The sequence below is a fragment of the Eubalaena glacialis genome, chromosome 17 (assembly GCF_028564815.1).
Source record: "Eubalaena glacialis isolate mEubGla1 chromosome 17, mEubGla1.1.hap2.+ XY, whole genome shotgun sequence".
NCBI classification, from domain to species: domain Eukaryota; kingdom Metazoa; phylum Chordata; class Mammalia; order Artiodactyla; family Balaenidae; genus Eubalaena; species Eubalaena glacialis.
In genome coordinates, this window is record NC_083732.1 from 42,481,331 (window position 1) to 42,507,974 (window position 26,644).

Genomic DNA, 26,644 nt, shown 5'->3' on the forward strand with positions numbered 1-26,644 from the left:
AATAGGACAGCCCTTTGATGGAAGACCTAAGGAGGGTAAAACCAATGTAATGAAATTAGAACTCAAGTTCTAATTTGAGCCACCACCAATTTAAATAAATTTCCCTTTTGCTTTGCATATTACACAGTGAAACTAAAAAAGGTATCTTAAGAGCACTTCAGTCCCACAATGTAGGATTTAAGCTTGTGTGTATCAGTATAAATGGCCCTGCAACAATATGATCCTTACAAAAATACATTCAAACAAAAGTTCATGTCTATTTTCTAACTAGCAAGGAAAAGGAAAGCAAAGTGGTCCCACCTAAAACAATTAGAAAAAAAAAAAAACACCGTTTATCCTTTCTGGAAAGACTACCAAAGCAAAGAATGTCCAATAATATTATACATTTAAAATTGCATACTTTTACTCATCTTTATAAGTAGGAAAGATGCTTACAACTGTTCATAGACTTTATAAATAAAGACACTAAGCAAAAAAATATTTGGATTACTTCTCTGTTCATAAGTACCCATAAAGAAAACAATGAAGAAAAACTAAAGTGCAGACCTATAGGCCATTATGGGTATAATAAATGATAAAGAGTTGCAACCAAAATTGCATCTACATTTACACTTACCTATCCAGAAAATGATTCTTGCTTTTTAAAAAATGTGCAATTTAAAAACTAGTCAGTTTCTGTTTTGTTTTTTTGTGCTGTAATACAATTAGAACTTGCATCTGCCCACTAGTGAGGGGCTTGCTAGACCTTGGATTGTTAGGCTCTAACAATCATACATTTCATTAGAATCATACAATATTGATTCCACCTCCAGAAAATGTTAGGGTCCTCTTGTTGTAGAATGAAGAGCCACTGATATTTGGTTGATTGCCTTTAACCAGAGAGGTTTTCAGTTCCATTTCACAAGCTACAATAGCTGCATTCAATTCCACTTGAGCTCGATGAACTACATAAAACATGAGGCCTATACTTATAATAATCTGTGAATAAAAATAAAATATTACAGTTAACAATATTTTACATGGAAAAAGGGGAGAAATATATCCAATAAATATTTGTCTTAGAAATGTTACAAACAGGATGCTTGTCAAATATAGTTAGGTAAAATTTTTAAATAGTTTACACACAGTTGTCATTTATTCTTCCTTTGGCTGCTGGGTGTGGAGGGCCAAAATCTACAGGGTAACCATTATATGGTATCCGGTTAACACAAGGCAACTATACATCCCTTTTAGTCCATATTAAATGATGTTTGTTTGATACAAGTCAAGCTTCTCTCTTTGTACCAAAAAGTTTCCTTCAAGGAATAAAAAAAATTTCTACAATAGAGGTAAAGCTGGCTAAACTTTATTAATGTAATAATGTAGTATTATTTCTGTGCAGAACTATAAATGTCCATAGGTATTTTTAAGCCCACTTAGAGAGAAGCACTACCATTTGCAAATGACTTACCTGGTGCAGCCAAAATTAAAAATATTAAGAAACACTTTTAAAAAATGAAATGCTGGACTTCCCTGGTGGCGCAGTGGTTAAGAATCCACCTGCCAATGCAGGGGACACAGGTTCAAGCCCTGGTCCAGGAAGATCCCACTTGCCACGGCGCAACTAAGCCTGTGTGCCACAACTACTGAGCCTGTGCTCTAGAGCCTGCGAGCCACAGCTACTGAGCCCACGTGCCACAACTACTGAAGCCCGCGCGCCTAGAGCCTGTGCTCCACAACAAGAGAAGCCACCATATGAGAAGCCCACACACCACAACGAAGAGTAGCCCGTTTGCCACAACTAGAGAAAGCCCGCGCACAGCAATGAAGACCCAATGCAGCCAAAAATAAGTAAATTTAAACAATTAAAAAAGAATGAAATGCCAATAAGCTTCAAAAGAAATTAGAGATTGTAAACACGAAACTGTCTATACTTTTCAAAACAAAAACAAAGGAACATGGTGAGGGGAAAAATGCCAGTCAAAGGGATAACTAGAAAAAGCATTAAACTGAAAATCAGGTTCTAGTCTTGGTTTAGCCACTCACTAGTGCTGTGATTTCAGGTAAGTCCCTTTAAACCACATGGGCTTCTCCCACTGTCCAAAAGTTGTGGTCCCTCTGTGCTTAAACATTCTACATATAATTCAGCACAATGAATGTCTAAGCAGTCTACATCTTTTAAATGGTATTTATTCCAAAGTTCATTTTAAAGCAGTTCTTTAGAGTTCGGAGCAAATATTCTCAGTAGATATTGTTTAATGTCCCAGCAAGCTTTCAAAGGCTGCTCTAAGCATAGTGATCCTTAAATATAACACTGTTTCAATTAAGCCTACCTATAATTTTATGGGAGAAATATTCTAGATACAAGTGTTGAGGGAGGTAGGGGGAAGGGCAGGATACTGGGAGTAAGGTAGGTTGAGTAGATGGGGGAACCTGGAACTTGCACAAGGGAATCTGTACATTAAGCGAATACCCATTACTTAATACAATTCTAAGCAAATTAGTTATTTTACTTTATTTTATTTTTTATGTTATAGGAAACAAAGATATTTATTTTATTCATCCTTATTTAAAACATTTTCTTTTTTAATATTTTAATTTTATTGGAGTATAGTTGATTTACAATGTTGTGTTAGTTTTAGATGTATAGCAAAGTGATTCAGTTACACCCACACATATATTCATTCTTTTTTAGAGTCTTTTCTCATATAGGCTACCACAGAATATTGAGTAGAGTTTCCTGTGCTATACAGTAGGTCCTTGTTGGTTATCTATCTTATATATAGTAGTGTATGTATGTTCACCCCAAGCTCCAGATTTATCCCTCCCTCGCCATTTTCCCTTTTGTAACCATAAATTTGTTTTTGATGTCTGTAAGTCTGTTTCTGTTTTGTAAATCAGTTCATTTGTATCTTTTTTAAAAATCAGATTCCACATATGAGTAATATCATATGATATTTGTCTTTCTCTGTCTGACTTACCTCACTTAGTATGATAATCTCTAGGTCCATCCATGTTGCTGCAAATGGCATTATTTCATTCTTTTTTATGGCTAAGTAGTATTTCATTGTATATATGTACCACATCTTTTTTATCCATTCCTCTGTTGATGGACATTTGGGTTGCTTCCATGTCTTGGCTATTGTAAATAGTACTGCAATGAACATTGGGGTGCATGTATCCTTTTGGATTACGGTTTTCTCCGGATATATGCCCAGGAGTGGGATTGCTAGAGCATATGGTAGTTCTATTTTAAGTTTTTTAAGAAACCTCCATACTGTTCTTCATAGTGTTTCTACCAATTTACATTCCCACCAACACTGTAAAAGGGTTCCCTTCAAATTAGTTATTTTAAACGTAGGCCTTTAAATCTTGTCTTTGTTCTCTAACATGTGAGCTCTCTTAAAAACACAAGATATACTTATTGAACACCCTAAGTTTGATACTATGTGGATGGTGATACAATGTAAAGAGATGAAAAAAGTGTTAACTAATTGGGGGAGGGTGTGGATGAGATGCTAAGTTCTGCTTAGGACGTGCTGAATTTGAGGTGCCTATTAGATATCCAAAGCAATTCAGTGAATGGGTCTAAAGGTATGGAAAGAAGGCTGAGCTGAAGATGTGTATTAGGGAGTCCTTGCAATAAACATAATAGCAGCCACCACAGTAACTGGATTTACCAAGAAGAAAAGTTTTCAAAAAGCTCTGGCTAGAATCTTGTGGAAGACCAAGTTAGGGATGAAAAGAGAAGGAGGTGCTGATAAATGAGCCAGGCAAACAGCGAAAAAGATCAGGAGAGTGGTATCAAAGACGCTAAGAGAAGAAGGTGTTTTTAAAAGGCATCATCAATAGAATCTTAGGTTGCTAAGATGAGAACTGGAAAGTGTATCTGATTTAGAGAAGGTTAGTGATGAAAGCTTGAGGGAAGAATTTGGCGAGGCCACAGAAAATAAGTTTAGAACCACTGAAAAAGTCTTTCGGGTTCCCAACAAGGGTGAATGGGCTACATCTTTACATGGAATTTTCCCCCAGATGCCTTTCTGGACCCCAGGGCCTGGCAATGTGTACTGACTCTTCCCAACAGCCCAGTGAAGTAAACAAAACAAAAAAACAAAAAACTTTTTTAAAAGATTCCCTATTAAAATGAAAGAATCAAACACAAGTAGAAAGACAAGCTTTAAAGAGGAAGGCATACAGAAAGTGATTTCTTCCACCATTAACTGAAAAGCAGGCCGAGAGTATGAGCAGAACATAAGAGGGTTAGTACATTTCTTAGTTGGAAATTGAGGGGTTTCCCATTTGAAGGCTTTTGATTTTTCTGTTAAGCAAGAGAGTTAATCTGTTGAGAATGAAGAAGGAAGCCAGGAGAGGAGGAAAAAACTGTGAGGAGGGTGAGGATAAGTTTGAAATAGTCATTGAGGAAAATAGGGGAAAGGGAAGACAAAGGAAACAGAATATAGGGCAGTGTTGAGAAACCAGCTGAAGGTTTGCAACCATGAATTAAATATCACCAATTTGCTTGGTTGTATGACTTCCCCAAAAGAGCAGGTGCAAAGCAGATCAAAACTTGCATTTATCCAGGATTGGGGTTTTGGCTGATGAGCACACACAAAAATATATGGAAAAGATTAACTGAATTGACAAACCACGGAATCTAAGTTGGATTTCAGTACAGTAAATAGTTGTGCCTTCCTCTGAACATCCGTTTGGTATTTCTTTGATTTTACAGACACTGTGGACTCTATTTAGGTGGCTACAGTGAGAGGCAAATTTGTGGCTCATTTCTAGCGAATATGAGGAACCTCATGTTATTTACTCTGCTAACTTTAACCTATGCTTCATCCTTTTATCCTATGCTAATTTTCTCCTTCAAGATGACTTCTTTCTCCTCCGTTTTTATTCTCCTGTATATCTTTTGTAAGCTAAATTAAATCCTCCCTGAAACAAATTACAAGTAATATCATCAATATATCCAATCAAGGCATAAACATGCCTTCACTTTTTTGTTGTTGTGGTGGTTGTTTTTTGTAAATGTCTGGGCTAAGAAACATTTACCTTTTTCTCCCTGTTTTGTATCCTAAGCTTAAATAATTTGCCAATTCAAGCAAAGGGGTAAGAAATCGCTTAGAAAAAAGAACATCCTATATTTTAAGAAGCACCATTGACAAATGCATGAACTAGTTTGTTCTATTACAATTCCATTGATTATAGTTGAGTAATTTACTAAGATGCATAGAAATATAAAGTATCAAATAGTGAATATCTTCTGAAAACTACTAATAATGAGGAATTCTAATTACAATGTCAAGAAAGAAAAAAAAGGTGTTTCAAATTGTTTTCAGGAAACTTGAAAAACATAAAATATGCTTAAATATACTAAAAAAATCAATCTGAGAATGTAGTGTACATCAGAATCTTAGAGTACCTTGGGATGATTATAAACATAAATTATTAACATAGATACTACGTAACACATAGAAAGTTTAGTATGTGATTGGCATGCTACATTAATAAAAATAAACCAACTGTAACAAAAACTCTAAACCTATATATAGCAGGTTATCTTAAAAAAATGTAGCTCTGAAGAAAAAATAGTAAAGGAAAATAAAAACTGACTTCCTGAATATCAAAAATATTACAAAATTTTTGTTAAAGCAAGCCCTTTCACTGACAAGCTTTATTTATAGTTTAATGTAAATATTCCTGGGCTTACTTTGTTTACTAAACTTGTACTGCATAAGCACGAAGAAAATTAACTCTGGCTTCATTTATCGTAGTATTTTTAATACAATATAGTACCTCAATAAATTGAGAATAATACCACTAACAGTAAACTTGCAATGTGACACCATATATTCAATAACAGTATAAATTAAAACTTACAAGTCAAGGGACCAGTAAGTTAAGTCAGCTATCTCACTAGTATTATCTGCTCAGTAGACCACTGGTTATGAGCATGGTCTCTAGAACCAACTGCCTTTGTTCAAATCCTGATACTACCCCTTGCAGCTCTGACATTAGACAAATTATTATCCAATGGTGTGCTAGTAAACTAGCTCTTAGGGATCAGAGGTGGGAAGCTTGACTAAGAGCACTTGTCATTTTCCATAACTGTAGATACCCCCGTCATGACCAATTTCAAGCTACCAGTGTGACATCACTGAATGTACAATTGGCTTGAGATAATAGATAATAAAATTATATGCCTACTAAGGTTTTGGTAGGCATTAAATGAGCTTAAATATATGGCATATAAAGCATTCAATAAATGTTAGCGACCATCATCATCATCATCTTACTAAATCATCAAAAATCATGGTGATTTTATATTTTGGTAAATCTCAGGAATGAAATGTATCACAAGCAAATGAATTTTTAACTCTTCCTGCATGTAATATAAGGCACTGAATAAGTCTGCCTACATAGCAGGATTTTCCTCTTTTATTAACCTCTTATATTGAATTGTATGTACCCCAAACTATGCTATAATCTGCATGGTAGTAATAATCTATTATACAAATATTATTTGAACTTGTAATGGAATACTTCTATACTTTTTATAAAGCAATACTTTCTAAAAAAATTTTTGTTCACATCAAATTGTACTAGAAAGAAATTTACATTGCCAGTATAATAATCTAAAAAATACCAATAGAAGAGTTCAATACCTTCAAAATTTGAAGGTAAAGTAACTAAGATAAAAACCCAACCCCACCAAATCTCATTAAAATTATCTTTAGAAATGTAGTATTAACACTTCATACAAACTCAAAATAGAATATTTGATTTAGTCATGATTTTGAAAATAATCACTGCAAAAAGAACCCTATTTTTGTCATTCCTTTTTTTTGTGTTTAAGAGAATTTTCAATAAGTGTCAATTCAGTTCTATATATTTCCATATATCCACACAATTAAAAATGTAAATGTTGTCAAAATATGAAGTAGTATTGAAAAAACAAGAAAAGGTGTAAAAAGGAAAAAATCTTCTTAAATTATTTTCAGTGAAATTTCTTGGATTTAAATCAGTAATGTCATACAAAAAGGAAACAAACAAAAAAAGACAAGCCTTGGTCTTAAACTCACCTGTAAACAAAAAACAAAATATCCACTAACACTTTGTTCTGCAATGACATCTTCCATGGTCCTCAGGGTGGTACCCAAATAAGAATTCAGGAGCTGGGTAGGAAGCAGTCCAACCGAAGATGCCATCAGATAGTTGGGTAAGGAGAGATCAGTAATCTAGAAGAGCAGATTAAATGGAATGATTCATTACCACATAAAATTTCAACTTCACATAAAACTGTGTGTACAAGTCTTGCTAGCAGTTTTCCCTTGGAGTAGAGGAAGCTGAACTACTTTTCAAAGCATTCTGGTTTTTAAAAATGATTATAAAGGGAATACATACAGAATGTAAAAGATTTATAATGAAATAAAAGTTTAAAGAAAAATTTTAATATTCTATTATTCTGCCATTGAAAGCTAACATTTGTGACTATTTTTTCCTTACATGTAAATAAAATGTGCACACACACAGATCACTCTGTAAAAACAGTTTTTTAAGTCTTCCTCATGTCATTAAATATTCTTCATAAGCACACTTAAATGGCAATGTGGTCACTGGGCTTTGAAGCCAGGTAACTCTAGAATGACATTTCAGGGCTGAGTCTTTGAATATCAGTTTTTTCATTTGTAAAATGAGGATAATAACCACTACCTTACATGGTTGTTGTTAGGATCAGAAATATTTGTAAATATCTTAACAAATGCCTAGCACATGACTGATGCTCAAAAAGGTAGAAATTATTATTATTATACAATTACACTATTGGGTTGGCGAAAAGGTTCATTCTTTTTTTTCCATAAGATGGCTCTAGTAGCACTTAGGTGTCTTTAACTTCATTCGAAACAATTTTGTTAGATTGTATTGTGACAGCTGTCATATCAGTGTGCATTTAAAAAAAAGCTTATCAAAACTGAATTTTTGTGTAGCCATTTTAATATTAAAGATGGAAGAAAAAAAGCAACATTTTTGGCATATTATGCTTTATTATTTCAGGAAAGGTAAAAACGCAACTGAAACGCAAAAAAAGATTTATGCAGTGTATGGAGAAGGTGCTGTGACTGAACAGTGGTTTGTAAAGTTTCGTGCTGGAGATTTCTTGCTGGACGATGCTCCACGGCCAGGTAGACCAGGTAAGTTGATAGTGATCAAATCGAGACATTAATTGAGAACAATCAATGTTAAACCACATGGGAGATAGCCGACATACTCAAAATATCCAAAACAAGCGTTGAAAATCATTTGCACCAGTTTGGTTATGTTAATCACATTGATGTTTGGGTTCCTTGTAAGTTAAGCGGAAAAAAAACCTTCTTGACGGTATTTTCTCATGCAATTCTCTACTTAAACGTAACAAAAACATTCTGCTTTTAAAACAAATTGTGATGGGCAATGAAAAGTGGATACTGTACAATAATATGGAATGGAAGTGATTGTGAAGCAAGCGAAACCACACCAACCACACCAAAGGTTGGTCTTCATCCAAAGAAGGTCATGTTGTGCATATGGTGGGATTGGAAGGGAGTCCTCTATTATGATCTCCTTCTGGAAAACCAAACGATTAATTCCAACGAGTACTGCTCCCAAGTAGACCAACTGAAAGCAGCACTCAATGAAAAGCGTCCGGAATTGGTCAACAGAAAACGCATAATCTTCCATCAGGATAACGCAAGACTGCATGTTTCTTTGATGACCAGGCAAAAACTGTTACAGCTTGGCTGGGAAGTTCTGATTCATCCACCATATTCACCAGACACTGTACCTTCGGATTTCCATTTATTTAGGTCTTTAAAAAATTCTCTTAATGGAAAAAAGTTCAATTCCCTGGAAGAATGTAAAAGGCACCTGGAAGAGTTCTTTGCTCAAAAAAAGTTTTGGAAAGATGGAATTATGAAGTTGCCTGAAAATGGCAGAAGGTAGTGGAACAAAACAGTGAATACGTTGTTCAACAAAGTTCTCAGTGAAAATGAAAAATGTATATTTTATTGTTACTTAAAAACCAAAGGAACTTTTTGGCCAGCCCAATAACACTGTGTGGATGTAGCACAATTTAACCATTCTTTTGCTATAGAACATTTAAAACTGTTTCCTTAATTGTTTCTTTGTGTATATGTGATTATGTATTTTTTTTTTGCTATTATAAATTTTTTAAATCTATATGAAAACCTTTGTATATTAATCTCTGTGGGAGAACAGTATCTAAAATATTCCCAATAAATCCATCTCGTAGTATTCATGCCCTTGTGTGATCCTCTCCCCTAGAGTGTGGGCTGGACCTAGTGCTTTCTTCTAGCAAACAGACTGCACAGCATAAGCGATGAGATGTTAGTTCCAAGATTAGGTTACAAAAAAAACAGGACTTCCATCTCTCCCTCAAGAAGGTAAGTTACCATGTTGTAAGCAGCTCTATGGAGAGGTCCTTGCTGTACCAAGGAATTGATGTCTTCAGCCAACAGCTAGCAAATACCTGAGACCTGCCAACAGCCACCAGAGTAAGCCTGGAAGCAGATTCTCCCCCAGTGGAGCCATAAGATGGTTGCACCTCTGGTCAACATCTTGATTGTAGTACTGAGAGAGAACCTGAATTAGAGGCACCTAGCTATGCTGTACAGGAATTCCCGACCCACAGAAACTGTGAGATAATAAATGTTTATTAAGCCATTCAGTTTTGGAGTGATTGTTACACAGCAAGAAATGACTAATATGCAACTCCATTATTTTAGGAAAGATCATTTGGAATGGAATTACTGGATCAAACAGTAAAAACTGTTTTCCCAAAAGGTTCACACTGTTTTACATACTTATCAGTAAGTAACGTATATGTGTGTCCATTTCATCATATTCTTACCAACTTTAAGTTTTAAATTTCAATCTTTCTTAGTTTGAGAGGGGTAAAAATAGTTTGATCATTGTTTAATCTGTACTATTTTAATTTATATTTACATTAGTTTTAAATATACATTTTTCTATTTGCACTTCTTTATGGCTTTATTTGTTCACATTTGCTCATTTTTATTGAAATGTTAAGTGTTTTCTTATTTATTCATGATATTTACTCTTTTTATAGTAAGGGCAACTTTTTGTCCATTATATGTGGTAAATATTTTCCTTTAAAGTGTCCCTTTAATTTTATGTTTTGACATACAAATGTTTCTAAATTTATACATATATTATTAATTGTTTCCTCTGATTTTCCATTGCTTTTAGCTTTAGAACGTCTTTTCAGATCCCTTTGTTAATTTCTGCCTATATTTCTTTTCTTATTATATTTTTGTTTTTAATATTTACCACTTATTCCTTCTGTAATTTATTTGAATTAAAGGTGAGGATTCCTTATTCCTTATTCCTCCCTTTCCCCAGTAGCCAATTTTCCTAGCATCATTTATTGAATAATCAATAACTTCTCCAGCAACTTATGATGTTTACTTTATTATAAATGAAGTTACTGTATATAAAGGGGTCTATTTGGGGCTCTAATACTGTCCACTGATATCTTAAACCTTGTGTTGAAACCAAATTATTGTAAAGACTATCAGTTTAATATCTCATAAGGAATTTCCCATCCTTCAAACCCCTATTATTACTCTTCTTTTTAAAATTTGCATAACCTTCTTACCTATTCATTTTTACAGATACATTTTAGGATCACTCTGTCACTCAAAAAAATTAGTAAATATTATACTAGGATTAAGGTAAATTTATAAATTAATCTGGACAGAGATGCAATCTCCAGAATATTCAGTACTCTTATCAAGAAATGTTTTCATAATTACTTTAAAATCCTCCACATTTCTTACTAAAGTTTGGTGGTTTTATTCACATATATCAGTTATTTCCTATTAGTTTATTTCTAAGCATTTTATGTTATAGTTGTTGTTGCTACTGCCATTAATTTTGAGAATAACTTTTCCACATCCTTATCTGGGTATTACTGTTATGTAAGAAAGCTAGAGGCTATTTTACTAAATTTCATTTTTATTAATTTTAAGATCTGGTATTTTAATCAGCTACAGGTTACTCTATAACTACAATCTAACCTAATAATTATGTAAATCATGTTTGCAATAAAGATACATTTGTCTCTACTCATAGATGATTAATTGGAGATACAGCACTGCTGGTTTAGAAAAAATACTGCAGTGACTGGTTGTTAAAGATTCACCTGAACAATTACTGACTCAAAGACTGCTCCATGCAAGATGCTCTGGTAGGTGCCTGCAAGAGAGGCAGTACGACACAACTTTTACCTTGAAGAATTTACACACTGACAAGTACACACACAACTACTTCAGAAACAGGCAGAAAGGGAGCCTTGAGAAGAACTACACAGAAAGTATTAAAGAGTAAACAGGGATTAAAATCTCTGTAGGAGTGGGGGGCCAAAGGGCAACATTGTGGAATAAGAGGAACTTGAAATGAACTCCACAAGCTAATATGGGTTTGGTGGGCAAAGATAGGTGGGATGAGGAAGTTAAGGTGTTCCAAGAAGAAAATGAATAAGGACAATGTGGTAGGGAACATACAGGATGTATTAGTAAAGTTAGCAGTACAGTTTGGATTATTTATAGGGCAAGGGAATCCTGTAAAATAAAGACAGGGCAAGTATTTGGGGTGATACTTGTTACGGGCCTTGGGTGAAAGGGGAATGAGTTTGTACTCAGTAGAAAAGCTCTGGGGAGTCTAATCAAAGAATGACATGAATGGGGCTAAGTATTAGGAAGGTTCCTCTATCAGTCTGGAGCACTTACAGGAATGGAAAACTTTCTTTAGAATTAAACATGTCAAATGTATAAAATAAGTAAATATGACAAAAATGAATCATAAAAATTATTACACTGCAGTTAATAATAACATTATATGTTATGGAAGTTATTTTTAAAATAAATATTTAAGTTCCAAAATATCAGAATGCAAAGCTTCAGTTCATAATCTTTAAATGCAATGAAGTTTCTCCAAAGAGAACACATAATTGACATTCATGGATGACATCAATAATATCCAAATGGCTATTTTAAGAACAGATATCTTAAATCTGAAACAACCCTGCCACTTAACTCTTTAACTAAAGACCTTTGTCCAAAGCATAAATCAAAGTTTATCAAACCTTTCACGACCGAACCTCATCCTACAGAAAAAGCAAGTGTTATTATTTACATACAGTTCTTTTCTGAAAAGCTGCATAGCTAAATAAAGCAAAGAAACTAATTTCAGGTAATCGTTGTAAACTGTTTTGCTGGCGTGTCAAATAATTTAACCAATAGAACAAAACAATAATACACACACATACAGGTTTTCAACTATTACTAAGTGTATTAAAGATAAACAGGTTCTAAATTATTCTAATATGGCATTTCCTATAAGCCATGATCCTATTCAGAATCTGCATCTAGTTCCAGTCTTTGACAAACAAAGCTAATTTAGAATACCTGTTCCCACAAAGAGACCCATCCAACCTTCTTTCCCTGGTAAGCCTTTACCCACCGACTTTTAAAAAAACATGTCTCCTTGTCCTACTTTCCAAAAAGACATTAAATGTGAGCCTAGAATATTCCCACTGGAATTCCTGACTACAATACCCTGGGATCTTGGCTCAGGACTGTTTACCTATTCCAAAGACTCCTAGAAATCTCAGCCTAGGATGTCAGTGTTATCCTGCTGGTTAGTTTCTGTGATCAGAAATACTCCAGTGAGAGTTCCAGGGATGGTGAATGCTACCTGATTGCCATCTTCCCATGCTTTTAAAACTCTAGAAGCACCATGAAAGTATACACATTCTTATTCTCAGAGGTACTGTGATTTACTTGGAGATGTAACTCACTTGTCTGGGTCAGTAGGGGTTACTGTAGAATATTACTTTACCATATACCAGATAGATCCTGAAAACAAAGACGTGCCCATCTGAAGAAAAAAAAAGAGAAAGAAACCCTTAATTCTGAAGAGCAAGAGCTGATTCTTCTCTGAACACATATTTTTGAAGCTGACAATAAGAGAACCTCTGTCTTTAGATGGATCACTCAGATGCTCACTGAACCTGAGGCCTGCTGTCCTCTCAGGCATGGCACAAAGCACAGCTCCCCTGGCAACCCTGCCTCCAGCTCCTCTGCTTTCTCTATTTACGGCTGTTTACACAACGGCTTTATGGGCTTTAATTTGACACACTAAGAAACTTTATCATTTTTACAAAGAATATCTTGACACAGATCGAATGAAGAATATAAAGGTGATCTGTATATGGAAGAACTCAAATTTTATCCATAGCTTTGTGAATCTCTATTAGTTTTGGCAAATTACACCTTCCTGTAGAGGTGTGTTTCTTAGTTTATATAAAAGCAATGCTGCTTATTGACAAAGTTACTATTAAAGTAAATTCCAATTAAAATATATATTTAGTAATATTATACAGAAAAAAATCATGAATCCCTATAATAATTTTTAAGGAATGGTCAAAAGAAGTTAAAATGACTACATTTGATCTCTTCATCTAAATATTATTGATAAATTATATATTTTATAATATATATCCTAAATATTGATACTTACTATCAATATTTCAGAAACAGAGAGGGAGAAATAGTCAACAAATGGCAACTAGTTTTCACTTCCAGAAATATGAAATTTTAAAAACTGGTTAAAGGAAAAACATTAACTGCCCATTCCCTTCCCTCCCCAAAATACCTCTTTCAGTGTTCCCAATCTCAGTTGCCCTAGCTAGACACTTCAGAAGTCAGTCACACCACTCATTCTTCCCTCATTCTCACATCCAATCATCTACCCTTTCTTATGGATTCTACCTTTTACATATGTTAGAAATCTACCCATTGTCTGTCCCTATTCCTATTCAGTCTCCCCCTCTCTAGTCTTGATACTCTAGACCTACCCTCCACTCACAACCTATGCTAAATTTTGCAGAAATCTTTTAAAAATGCAAATCCAATCCTGCTTAAACTCCTTCCTACTGCCATCAGAATGAAGGTCAGGTTCTTCAACATGCAAACTGCTTCATGACCTGGCCTCTGAATGTCTCATGCTTCACATCACACTATGTTCCAGACACATCAAAATTCTCTTGTTCTTAGAACATTCCTTGCTCTTTTCTTTTTGGGCCTTTGTACATTGTTCCTTCTGGCAAGAACACTTATACCCTTCCTCCCACTCCTTTTATTTGGGCAAAGTCCCAAACTGTCTTTCACTACTCAGTCATCAATTTCTCTAGGACACCTATTCCAAGCTCCCAAGTCTGCCTTAAGAACTGCTTTCAAGTTCTCTGACAGAACACTATTACTCACCAAGTCCCTTCACACTAGAGAGTAATGGAAGGTTTCACCATCTGTTTGCCCTTTACCCCTTCCTCAGACTATAAGTTTGTAAAGGAAGGGACCCATCTGTCTTGTTCCTCATTGTGTCTCTAGTCTTTAGTATGATGCCTACTATATATCAGATACTAAATATATGTTGATTGGATGTAGACTGTATCAACATTAAAATTGTTTTGTTTATAAATGTGGAGACTTATAACAGTTGCCAGTTTATAAACAGGCTAGGATGCAAAGTCCACTTGTAATTGGCTGTTCAGAAACTAAACATGCTTTCCCCCTTCCCCTCAGAGAAATAATGTATTAAATGGAAATTAATTCATTATCAGCAAAATATTAGCCTTGATATATCCAGAATGCTTTCTCCACTAGACTGCAAGCACCCTGAAGGATCTGGGATGGCTTTATTCATTGTTATTGTATCTCTAGCATCTAGAACAGCAGTGGGCACAGAGTAGTACCTATCAGTTACGTGTTGAGTGAATACTGAATGAACACTAAAAGCATTTCCAGTAACCTCTGAGGCCAACCTGATATCAAGGTTAAGACCCTCTGTGCAGGCAGCAACCCTGAATGTACTGAGAAAAGTCTTGCTACCGGAAAAAAAACAAAAAAACAAAAAAACAAAAAAAAACCAACAAGGCAAGGGCTCTGAGAGACCCCACTCTAACAGGTGGAGAGGGCATCAGTGTAGAGCCTTCTACTGACAGAGATAGGACAATAAATCTGTCTACAATACAGAAACCATCTTCATATATACAGATTTTTTCATTAGTTCACTATCCCTAAATTAGGAACTGCTTGTAACAGTTCCTAAATATTTTAGGGGTCACTGATCCATTTGAGAATCTGATTAATATACACATTGAACCTCCTCTCCAGGGGGGGAAATATATATATATATATATCTTACTGCATATAATTTCTGGAATATAAGTTAAAAAGACCTTCTTTATAGAGTTATGACAAACTATAGGTTTATTACTTCTACTCATTCAACAAAAATTTATCAAATGCCTTCTACACATAAGGCCCAGGTCTAAGCAGGGATAAAGATACAAAGATAGAAAACTACAGCTGACTGTGTGGTCATTTTAAGTCATTTTGTAGTATACTTAATGACCAAAATGTTCATTACATTCAGTAAAAAGTCACAAAAATCATTTATAACATTCACCCACAATGTTATATAATGAAAACACATGCATTAACAAATGCAAAGACTAGAAAAATAAACACTGAAATGTTACTGATTTTTCTTCTTTGTACTTACTATACTTTTCAAAGTTTTTACAATGAATACTTATTTCATAGACAGAAAAAGCAAATACTGTTAAAATAAGTTTTAATAAGACTCTCTGCCTCTAAAGAAATTTTTTTTATCTAGGAAGGGGTAATAAGACATACTGTATTTGTTACTATGATACAATTGGCTAGAGATATAGATTTGTGAATTCTAACCCCATATATGACACATGAAAACCACAGAAGCTGGTGAGATAACTAAGAGGCACAAACAGGAGAACACAGTTTTGAGGAAGTAATAGCCAGCTATACTCAGTGGTACTGTGAGGTCTAAGGATGTGGGCTAAGGTGGCATGACATTTTTCAACTTGGTCATCATGTCTCAACCTTCAAGACTTGACGGCTCCAAGCTCCTTCAAAACACAGACTGTGCCTCTGTCCTTCTATTCCATCTGAACTGTACCACTGGCAATGAATCAGTATACTTTAATAGTAAGAAGAAATAATCATTAGATATATGGGTACAGTGACAAGTATCACGACCCATCAACTGTGTATGAATGAATGATTATGTCTATAACACAGAATAAGAATTTAAGATGAGAAAACATTTTTATAAAACATACTATCACCAAACTGTTAAATAAAAAGTAATGTTAGTTACTCAGAACATTTGTCTTTTTAAGAGCAAACTCTGAGACCCTGTCTAACCTCTCTCATTTTACAAATAACAAAAACTGGAGGCCAGATCATTAAATGACTTCACCAAAGTCACACAGGAGCTGAGACAGAACCTAAGGTCCCCAAATAGTCCATGAGGCTAAGATTTTACCATTTTTCTGGTCTTTCAGTCACTAGCCAATAAAATACTTTTATTTAATTAAAATAAATTTCAGTTTGATTGTGAACCAAATTACTAGAAGTAATGTATATTTTTCTTGATTACTCAAGGCAAACTCTAGGAAAATACATTACAGTTACATTTGCTTCAACTTTGTCTTTAATCTTATTTTGCTATCATTATTTTAGTCAGTACACCAGTTTCACAGCTCCCTGCCCCTCCCAAAACAAACAAAGGACCTTTCTGTTGCTGCTTGTAACCTATTGTGGGCTAATAAAAATAGCCAAAGTAACTAACAGTTAGGTAACATAAAATTCTTTAAAGTGGTTCCCCTGAGAAGTGAGCCAGGATGATGGGTCAGGCCTTGCACTTTTAAATTTACTCATTTCTTTTCTTTTCTTTTTTTTTTTTGCATTTTATCCACATATGGTCTTTTTTATAAAAAGGGTTTTGCTAAATACAAAGGTAAAAAGATATATATGAGAGCTTAAGGGCCTCTTCCTACAGTTGCAGGGGCTCAGGCCTGGTGGCTGTGACTGCTGTAGCTCTCAGGCAAACTTTTTCTGCAAAGTGCCAGGTAGGAAATATCTTAGGTTTTGCAGGCCATAGGGTCTTTGTCGCAACTACTTACCCTGCTGTTTTAGCTTAAAAAGAGCCACAAATTGTACATACATGAATGAGCATGGCTGTATTCTAATAACACTATTTACGGATGTTAAAATTCCAATTTCATGTAATTCTCACATGCACAAAACATTATTCTTCTGATATTTTTTCAAATCATTTTCCTGGGATGATGTCTAATTCAACTGTGTAGAACCTTGCCCAGTGCCTGACACATGGGAGGTCCTAGGGCAAGTGCTCTGCAACTATCAATGGAATAAGGAGATCTCTGAGCAACCGAGCTCTTCTCAGATCAACAATAGAATCTTAGGTAAGTTCATGACTCTACAATTTACTAACTGTATGTTCCTGGAATAGTTATTTCATCACTCTGCCTCAACTACCTTTGCTTAAGATGAGGATTAGGGTTTATATGAGTCTTAAATAAGTAATGTGTACATGCTAGAAGAACAGTGCCTGTCAGTTAGTAAGTACAATATAAATAATGGTTAAATTACAACAACAACAACAAAAAAAACTTTGAGTATCAATGTCCTTTTTTTGGAACGCAGAGGATAGACAGAAAGAAATAGTAACGAGCAAGCTATATATTTTATCACAGCTTTGTAGTAGGTATTAGTAAACACATTTTACAACAGAAAGTATGGCTCAAAAGAGTAGCTCAAGATGTCAGAGCAAATGTTAGAACTAAATCTAATTTCAAGTGTGTGATATTTTGTCCTCTATATAACTGCCTATAAGTCACTAATAACTCCTCAGAGGACTGTTGTGATGATTAAGGAATATCATGTATGGAAATTTGCTCTGCATACTGTAAAGTGGTATACAACATATGAATAAGAGGATCTTCCATGCTATTTTTTATGTTTTTATTTGAGGTTTCAAAGATTTAACCATGATGGACAGAAAATTTCCCATGTGGAATTGTTTGAGAAGTTTTTCTATGACTGAAGTGAAAACAGAGAATGATTTTTAGGATCTCCTATGGAACAACAGCAACAACAAAATCAAACTCCTTTGGAAGTTGCAAGCACCAATATGAATACTGTTACCCATAACAACCAATTATCGTGTAATATATTTGGATTAAAGTTGACATTTCACTGGTGGTAACTTTAAACTGTAGAAGTTCAGATGTCTCCAAGGGGGCATCTTATAGGAGACCTTACAAGAATGCTTTAATGCTTACTCAATACAGAATGGGATGTTATTCTTATGAATGTTTACAGTTTTCAACTTTATCAACAAAAAGGAAATCCTGAAATTCTGAGGCTACAGACAAGATTTGCTATGTCTGAATCAGAAATAATCATGTCTACCTCTTAGAATGAGGATGAAATAAGTTAACACATCAAAGGGCACTTAGTAATTGTGGAATGATCAGAGAGAGGCTATAGAGGTAAGATGAGGGTTGGGAATTTATCCTGAGGGGAAAAGAAAACCCACTTGAGAGTTTCCCTGCAGGGAGTACCAAGATCGGATATGCATTCTAGAAAGATCTTTCTAGAGAGAGAAAAAATTAGAAATCCTTGTTTAAGAAGCAAGGAGACCAGATGGGAGGCTGAGATGCCTGAACCAGGGTAGTGGCAGTGGACTGAACTGAAGGGCCTGGGAGGCAGAATCCATAAGTCAAGTGCCAGAGTCATGAAGACTGCTACCAAACACTCCAGTTCTCTCTCCTTCCTGGCACACACACTACCCCTTTGAAGTTAGCTGTGGCCATGTAACTTGTTCAGGCCAGTAAAAAGTGAGATTACTTCCAGGTGAAAGCTTTAAAAACCAGTGTGCAATTCACCATGCCACATAAAGCAAGTGAAAGATGGTGACTCTGTCATCCTGGATCCCAAAGTAAAAACGACATAAAGCAGAGACTCCCCACCCCTTCCCCAAACCAAGTTGAACCCGGATCTGTGTCAAGTAAGTAAATAAACCTTTGCTTTTTTCTTTTTTTTTTTTTAATACTTAAAGAACATATATTTATGAGAAGTCATGAGAAAAATATGGCATCATATGCAATATAGAGTCTATTTAATAAAAAAAAAAGTTTTAATTGTATTATAAATGCTGGAAGCATATATTATAGTCCCCCAAATCATAAAAGCTGAATTCAAAATATAAATTAAATTTATCTCCCTCTCATTATAAACAATAATTCAAGCTGCATTTTTTACAAACCTTTGCTTTTTAATGCACTGAGGTTTGGGGGTTGTTACTGTAGCATAATTTAGCCTATCCTGACTGAAGCAGTAAGAAATAGTCATCCTAGATATGTGCCCAGATAAGAACAGTACCTAGAAACACCGACTACACGTCTAGAAATCTGTCTTAATGTACAATAATACCTACAGATACAAGATTACATCAAAAACACTGGTCGGGGGGGAGAGGTTAACTATTTCCCAACAGAAACAATGAGTGCATTTTTAAAAGTGGAAAAAATTTAAATATGTCCTTGGGAAATTATATTTCTTATAATCTAAGAATTGATACAATGAAGTGTTATGTACTTATTTTCCATTTCAAGCTTTTCAAAAGTGGAGTGTCAGTTTGCTTATCCCTTTTTAGCACACATGGGAGAAGGAAAGAAATAAAGTTAAGAATAGATAGGAGGCAAGGGAGAGCGCCTTTCCTTCTTCCATACATTCACATTTTACAATCAGCTCCTGCCTCTAAAATATAAAAACCACTACACCTCCACCACTAAGAATAATAATTGCTAATAATTTTTGAGAATTGAGTATGTGCCAGGCAAATACTCAATGCCTTCACTGCATTAGCTTATTTAAGCCTCATAACTCAGAACAGACTAATCAACGACTGTCTATTTCCAAAGCCTGTGCCCCTCATGACCACTATACTTCACTTCCTCTTTGAAGTAGGCCCAGATAAATTTCTTTAATCATGGGCACTGATTAAAGATCAATCAATCGTGGACACTGAAGATGAGTTTTAACTGAAATAGCAGGGAAAAGGGATAATTTAAAAGATAGGTAGGGAAGAAGAAAACAAAAGAAAGATGCCTGGAAAGGGGGCAGCTGTGGGTAGCCTGAGGGGTAGGAGGGCAGAGAGGGTAGAGGCAGAATGAAGTTCTAGAAGGCAGAAGGGAAAGTCAGGCTAAAACAAAAATCAGCCTAAACTAAGCTTTCTTTTCACTCACATACCCTGGGTGAATTCAGTAAACAGTTTTGGTTGAAAGAGCTACTAAGCAGACAGTTAATATAACAGATATAATATATATAATATAATTATATATATATATATATTATAATTATATAATATATAATATAATAGATATAATAGACTATATCCAATGGCTCCACAACCCCCCTGCTTATGGCCAAGAGTGAGAATTTCACACAGTACCATGCACTTTTTCAGCTGATCTGGGGTTTATAACTCAGCTCACCACTTGGTAGGTGGGTGATCCTGAACAAGTTCCTGGATGCTTGAGCCTCCATTTCTTCCTCAGTAAAACTGTACCAATAATACCTATTTCAAGAGGCCAGTTTTCTTTTTTTCCTTCTTTTCTCTTGACCCCACAAGGCCAACTGAGAATTGCCCCTTGTCAAGTTTGGTTTCAATTACATAATTACCTTAAATTATTTCCAAGTACAAAGTATAACTTCTTAATCACATGTTTAATATGTTTAAGAAATTACTTTTAAAAAAACCTATCTTATTTTTAATTAATAAATATATAGAGTCCACATTATATACCCGGGACTATACTAGGTACTAAATATACAATGAAGAAACAGAGTCATGGGTTGAAACCCTATCTTCAAACCATAGTGCAAAGTTTGACTCTACCTAGGTGACCCTGGGTAATAACAATAGTAATGACGACAAAAGCCAACATGTGAGTGTTTATTAATCCAGGGTCAGTAGCATGTATTTATTTTATGTAATTGTCTCAATAATCCTATTAAGTAGGTACCGTTACTTTCCCCATTTTGCAAATAAGAAAATGAACCACAGAGAGGATAAGTAACTTGACCAAGGTCAACAGATTCTATGGGGACAGTAGATTTCCAGAGCACCACCCCTGTGTTCTAGACTATTAGACAATAGTCTATAAAATATGTACAATCACCTTCTGCAGGGTTAGTTTAGATTAGAAATAATATGTGGGAAAGAGCCTAGGATAGTAGGCACATGGTAGGTGGACAAGAAAACGCACAAGGAAATAAACTATACTAGAGAGGAAGCAAACTAAAGGAATGAAACTATTCAGGTTCCTTAGTTCCCACTCTCTTTCAAAGTCTTAGGATACTTGATCTATTATTATCCAAGGTTGGGTCAAAGTTCATGTTTATAGGAGGTTGTGAAAAGGTAACATTTTAAGGAAGAGAACATACCAAACTGCCTGTAAACACCAAACTTTATCTGTACAGAAAACTCCTTATCTATTTCCATGCCTCCACAAGCTTCAATCTGCAGTCATTACTGCTGTTGGTTAGAATCAACATGGGATTTGCAAAAGGCATTTAAAAAGAAAAGAAGAAGATAAAATCTTAACTTCATCACAGAGAGGTAGGTTGGTTAGAACTATTCTTAACATAAAACAAAATGAGAAAGTTTCTAGAGACTAACAATTTATTTTTGAGACAAAACAATGTGTCAGAATAACATAAAATACATTGATTCCTATGGATTTGAGTGCTAAATCTCTTTCTTCACACAGAGTTTTCTTTAGGTCTAGCTGAAGGGTTGAGTTCCTGGGAATCTCTATATGAACTCTTTGAACTTTAGAATCATTGAATTTGAGGAACTCAGTAACTAGTTCAACCCCTTCACCTTAGAAAAGTGGAAAGCAAGGGCAGATAGTGTTAATAATTTGTTCCAAAGACACTAAGTTTGTAAATACTGGATTCCTTTCTTCCAATGGGATGGTTTCCTCACTTCGCAGTGTTTCTATTCCTCAGTCAGTTACAATGTGATGTACATTAACTAGAAAAATCTAAACTGAATAAGCAGAACATATGAATACACGGCAAAAAGAGCATAGAAGGTGTGTAAAAAGACAAATATATTCTCACTGGGAAAAAGGTTATCTGTCCTATTTTGTTTTATCCTACTACTTAGTGATTTCAAAATGAAGTTCCTCCAAAAAAAGATAAAAAGGAGGCTTCCCCCCATTACACTGTATTAAAGCAAATTACTTGATGGAAAAAAAAAAAGCCTATTAAAAATTTTAGGTAACTCCAAAATATGGAGTCTGTAACTACCCTCTACACTGTTTACCCAAACACTTCCTTTAGCCCCACGTTGTTAAAAACTTGAGTCAAAACACTGCATTTACGCAGGTTAGAGAGAAAGCTAGGCATGTGAAGCCTTTACTCCCTGACTGTTGCCAAAGCTGCTACAGAAATCAGATGACAAATGTTTAAAATGGATATTTCCACTCATCTCCCCTCATAGTTAAAAGGGCTCTTCATTTCTTTTTATATCTTTATTGGAGTATAATTGCTTTACAATGTTGTGTTAGTTTCTGCTGTACAACAAAGTGAATCAGCTATGTGTATACGTATATCCCCATATTCCCTCCCTCTTGAGCCTCCCTCTCACCCTCTCTAGGGCTCTTCATTTTTAATCAAACTCATATGCCAAAATAGGAGTAGTTCTTTCTCTACCAAATCTCCTATTGAGGGCCGGACTTAGATTTGCTTTATTTGTTTGAGATTTCTCAGGGTACGACGGAAAGTAATTTTAATTCCTGTTGTTAATGTCACTTCTCTGCTGGCATTTATCTGTTGGAGCGTCCTCCTAGGGCTGTCACAAGATCGCTCAAAAACAGACTTGGAGAGAGATGGACCAGTGGGACACCACTTACCGAGAACACTGCATTCTGAAGCCCAAAAGGTATGGGGGTCAGTCTGGCCAGTGCCACCACTTTCAGGCCACTTCCTCCCTCCACGACGCGAATAACGGCGCTCAGCTTCTCGCTGCTTTGGATCCTGGCGGTCACCCAGGCGGTGAGCAGCCGCTTGCAGACCACATGGGCGATGAAGGTGCCGATGAGGACGCCCACCACCATCAGTCCCATGCCCAGCACGAAGCCGTACAGGTAGCCGGCGGCCACGTTGAGCACGATGTACCCCCAGCCGCAGGGGAACGAGACCACGATGAAGCCCACCACGAAGAGCAGGACCCCCAGCAGCGAGTCAAGGCTCTCCACCCAGAGCAGGAGGTGCTGCAGGTAGCGGCGGACCAGGGCCAGGGAAGCGCAGCACACTGCGGCCAGCACGCAGACCAGCACCAGGCTCCGGCACCAACAGGTGCTGCCGAGGCAGCAGCAGCGCCAGTTTCTCACCTCGGCCACGCCGACCACCACGCTGCCGCCGCTGCCGCTCCCGGGGCTGCCCGCCAAGGCCGCGCCCGGCGCCGGCAGCTCAGAGGCCGCAGGCTGACCGTGGTGCCCCAGATAGGCTCCGAGCAAGGCTCCGGAGGCCGCCGCCGCCGCCGCCGCCGCCTCCGCCGCGCTCGCCCCGCCCCCGCGGGGAAGGCGGTCCGCTGAGTCGTGCCCGCCCGCCGCCCGCGACAGGGCCCAGCGGGTCGGCAGTTCTGCGCGGCCCGGAAGGGTGTCGTGCTGCAGAAGTCGGGGCAGCGTCTGAAGCAAGCTCCCGCCGGGGCTCCACATGCCTCGGCCCCAAACAGGCCCTCAGCCAACCAGTCCCTCCGCCGCCGCCGCCGCCGCGCCCATCAGGCGGCGGCCGTTCATGGCGCCCCGCACGCCTGGCCTTGACTCCCCGCGTTCGCTCAGGTGGCAGTAGAGGTCCTCAGAAAAAGGCAAGGACTCGGAGACAGTGGGATGATGCCGCTGAGAGTGAGAACACTCCGGACCTCACACAAGCAGTACCCTCCCCGTTTCGGCCAGAGGCGGCGGGGCCTTAGGCGCGCGGGGCGGGGCCTGGCGCGAGCTACATTTTGGCCCCGCCCCCGTGAGGCACAGCCCCGCTGGCTGAGCGGGTAAAGAACAGACGGGTAGTGACAGCGTAGGGAGGGCTGGGATGCTGAGGGGAGCGGTTGGGAGGGCAGAAAGAGCAGAGAGTACGCGGGCACCGGAGAAGGAGGGGACTGCAATGAGGTGTAGAGTCGGGTGACGCGCGGTGAGCGCGGGGAGCGCCGGGCGCTCCCGGCCTTTCTATTAGGCGTGCGCGTGCCTGCCTGTCAGGGCAAGCTCTCCTTTCCTCGGACCCAGTCGCAGTCCGCCAGCTGCTTGGATCCTTGCCCAATACCTGTTGGTTGCTTCTGCAGTAACCTCTGATCGTTCACATCCACAGCTCCTTTGGTGACACTAGAGGAAAAAGTTCTTGATCTACTTTAAGGAGGATTTGCTAATTTTTACCTACCCAGGTAGTGAAGTCTCCGTGTAGGTTTCAGGTCGTCATTTGGTCCTTAAGGAACTGAAGGAATTAGGTACAAAGGCCCAACCTTGACAGAATGCCGCTTCTAACCCCAGAAGTCCTTTACTGAGCGCCAGACACCTGGACTAGGGACTTCTCAAAAAGATTCACGGAAGGATATTTTTAGGATTCGCAGTATCAGATGGCTCCTTCTCAAACTTTTTTTGCTGGTTTCCTTTCTTCTTTTTGCCCTCTAAGGTTAGTGTTCCCCAGGTCCTCTTTTTTCCTTCTCCCTATTTAGAGCTCGCTGAACCCTCTCATCTGAGCCCATAGCTTTGATCCCACTGTGTCCCCATATGCTGATAAGTCCCAAGTCTGTGTCTCTTTTCCTATCCCTACCTTGCACTCCAGCCTGTGGACACATCCAGATGGAATTCCTGTAGGCACCTCAAACTCAGCATAGCATGGTAGAAAGATACCAGCTTGGGCTCTGGTGCAGAACAGATTTGGTAACTATGTAACTGGTCATTAATCCCTGAATCTCAGTATTTGTTTTTAAATTGCAAAATGAAGATAATAGTACAATTTTAACTCATAAAACTGTTGTGAGGATTAAATAAAATAATAAAGATGCTTGGCACTGTGCCTGAAATCAATATGGGAAGGTATCCATAATTAAAAAGTATTGTTCCCCATAGACTTGCTCTTTCTTTTCTAACCTCAGTGGATGATCTTCCACCTACTTACCAGCCAAGTAGCCACCAGGACACTTTGAGTCTTTACTGATTAGATGCCTGCTTTCTCTTTCATGCCATTTCTCTCAATCCATGTTGGTTTGGCTGAGTCTCTCAAAGGTGTCAGGCACAAGCTGCTTCCTTCACCTCCTTTTTTAACTCCTGTGGTTCACATGGAGGAGCAACTCACTTATTTAGCTAAAGTTTTACTTTCTCCCTAGAAGCTTCCAACACTACCTTCCCATCACCATCACACCCAGTTTGGTGTCTCCTTTCCGTTCCCACCCCTCTTTTTACATAGTTATTATCATTTGTCCACTGTGTTGAAATTTTTTGTTTACATCAGTGTTTCCCTCTTTACACTGAATTTCTTCAAGGTGGGCCCATTACTTATTTAATCTAAGAATCAGTAAGCACTTTTTAAATGTTTGTTGAATGAATAAATTACAGTTTACAAGGGAGGATATGAAGGCAGGAAAACCAGACAGGAGGCTAACAGAATTGTTTGGGCAAGAATACATGAGGGACTAAAGTAAGGTAATGGTCATGGAGTTAGTAGAATTGGGATAAATTAGAAGCTATGGGCTTGGCGACTGATTGGGTGTTAGAAGAGAGAGAGAAAGAGTCAAAGATAACACCTGGGTTTTCTATTTGAGGTAGTGGATAGATATTGGAGCCACTGACCAAGAGAAAAAATAGAAAGTTTGTGAGAAAGATGAAGGGTTCAGTCTTGGTACATGAGACTGGAAATGTCTATGATACAATCCAGTTGTGGCATGTCAGTAGGTGGTTGAAAATATGGATAAAGAGGGAAAATGGGGCATCTCTCCTAGAAATTTTGACATTGGTATATAGACAGCAGTTAAAGCCATGGTAATGGATGAGTGAATAGTGGTGGGTGTGTCAAATATTTCCTGTTGTCTTTCAGGTACATGGTAAGATTGCATTTCCCGGCCTCCTTGTGGTTGGGATGAGCTAAGTGACACATTCTGCCCATGAATTATGAGCACAGCGTTTAATTGCTGATGAAAGACCTTCCAGAACTCTTTTTCTCTTTGCCATGGCAATCAACAATGTTCCAGAGAATATGCTCTATTAATCTTGGTCTTGGAAGGATGATGCAGAATAGTGTCCCATCCACTTCATGATGGATATTTAAAGTGAATGAGAAGTCAACTTTGGTTGTTTAAAGCAACTGAGATTTGAGGGTGTTTTTGTTTGTTTGTTTGTTTTCAGAGCAAATTTTTGTCACTTCTTACTGAGTGAATGAGAAGAACGAAAACTTGGATACACCAGTGTGCTCATTAGACTATTTGCATGCAAGAAAGAGAGACCAAGAAGCCACCTTAATTAAAAGGGTTGGAAGCAGGAGTATTTATATGGATATATTAGTAGCTATTAGGAATCAAGACACCTCTAAAGAGAAGCTGTTCTTTTCTTTCCCGTTGTATCTCTGTTTTTCTCTACCTCTTTGATCAGTTCTCACACTACTGACAGCTA

The 26,644-nt window shown here is 37.3% G+C and overlaps 1 protein-coding gene across 1 annotated transcript; it reads right to left on the reverse strand.

Moving 5' to 3' along the window:
• Positions 1-627: 627 nt before the first annotated feature.
• On the reverse strand, positions 628-23,924 carry TMEM64 (transmembrane protein 64). The gene is made up of 3 exons (XM_061171859.1): positions 22,898-23,924; positions 7,065-7,220; positions 628-978 (listed from the first exon to the last, which is right to left on the reverse strand). The coding sequence occupies exons 1-3, from the start codon at positions 23,702-23,704 to the stop codon at positions 787-789; spliced, it is 1,155 nt and encodes a 384-aa protein (XP_061027842.1). The 5' UTR covers positions 23,705-23,924; the 3' UTR covers positions 628-786.
• Positions 23,925-26,644: the final 2,720 nt, after the last annotated feature.

Excerpts from the sequence above, each read along its gene's own strand:
- TMEM64 (XM_061171859.1), bottom strand. The coding sequence starts at position 23,704 with ATGTGGAGCCCCGGCGGGAGCTTGCTTCAGACGCTGCCCCGACTTCTG. Across the intron at positions 7,221-22,897 it reads TTCAGAATGCAGTGTTCTCG|ATTACTGATCTCTCCTTACC; the intron begins GTAAGTGGTGTC and ends CTGCTCTTCTAG. Across the intron at positions 979-7,064 it reads ATTTTGTTTTTTGTTTACAG|ATTATTATAAGTATAGGCCT; the intron begins GTGAGTTTAAGA and ends TTTTATTCACAG.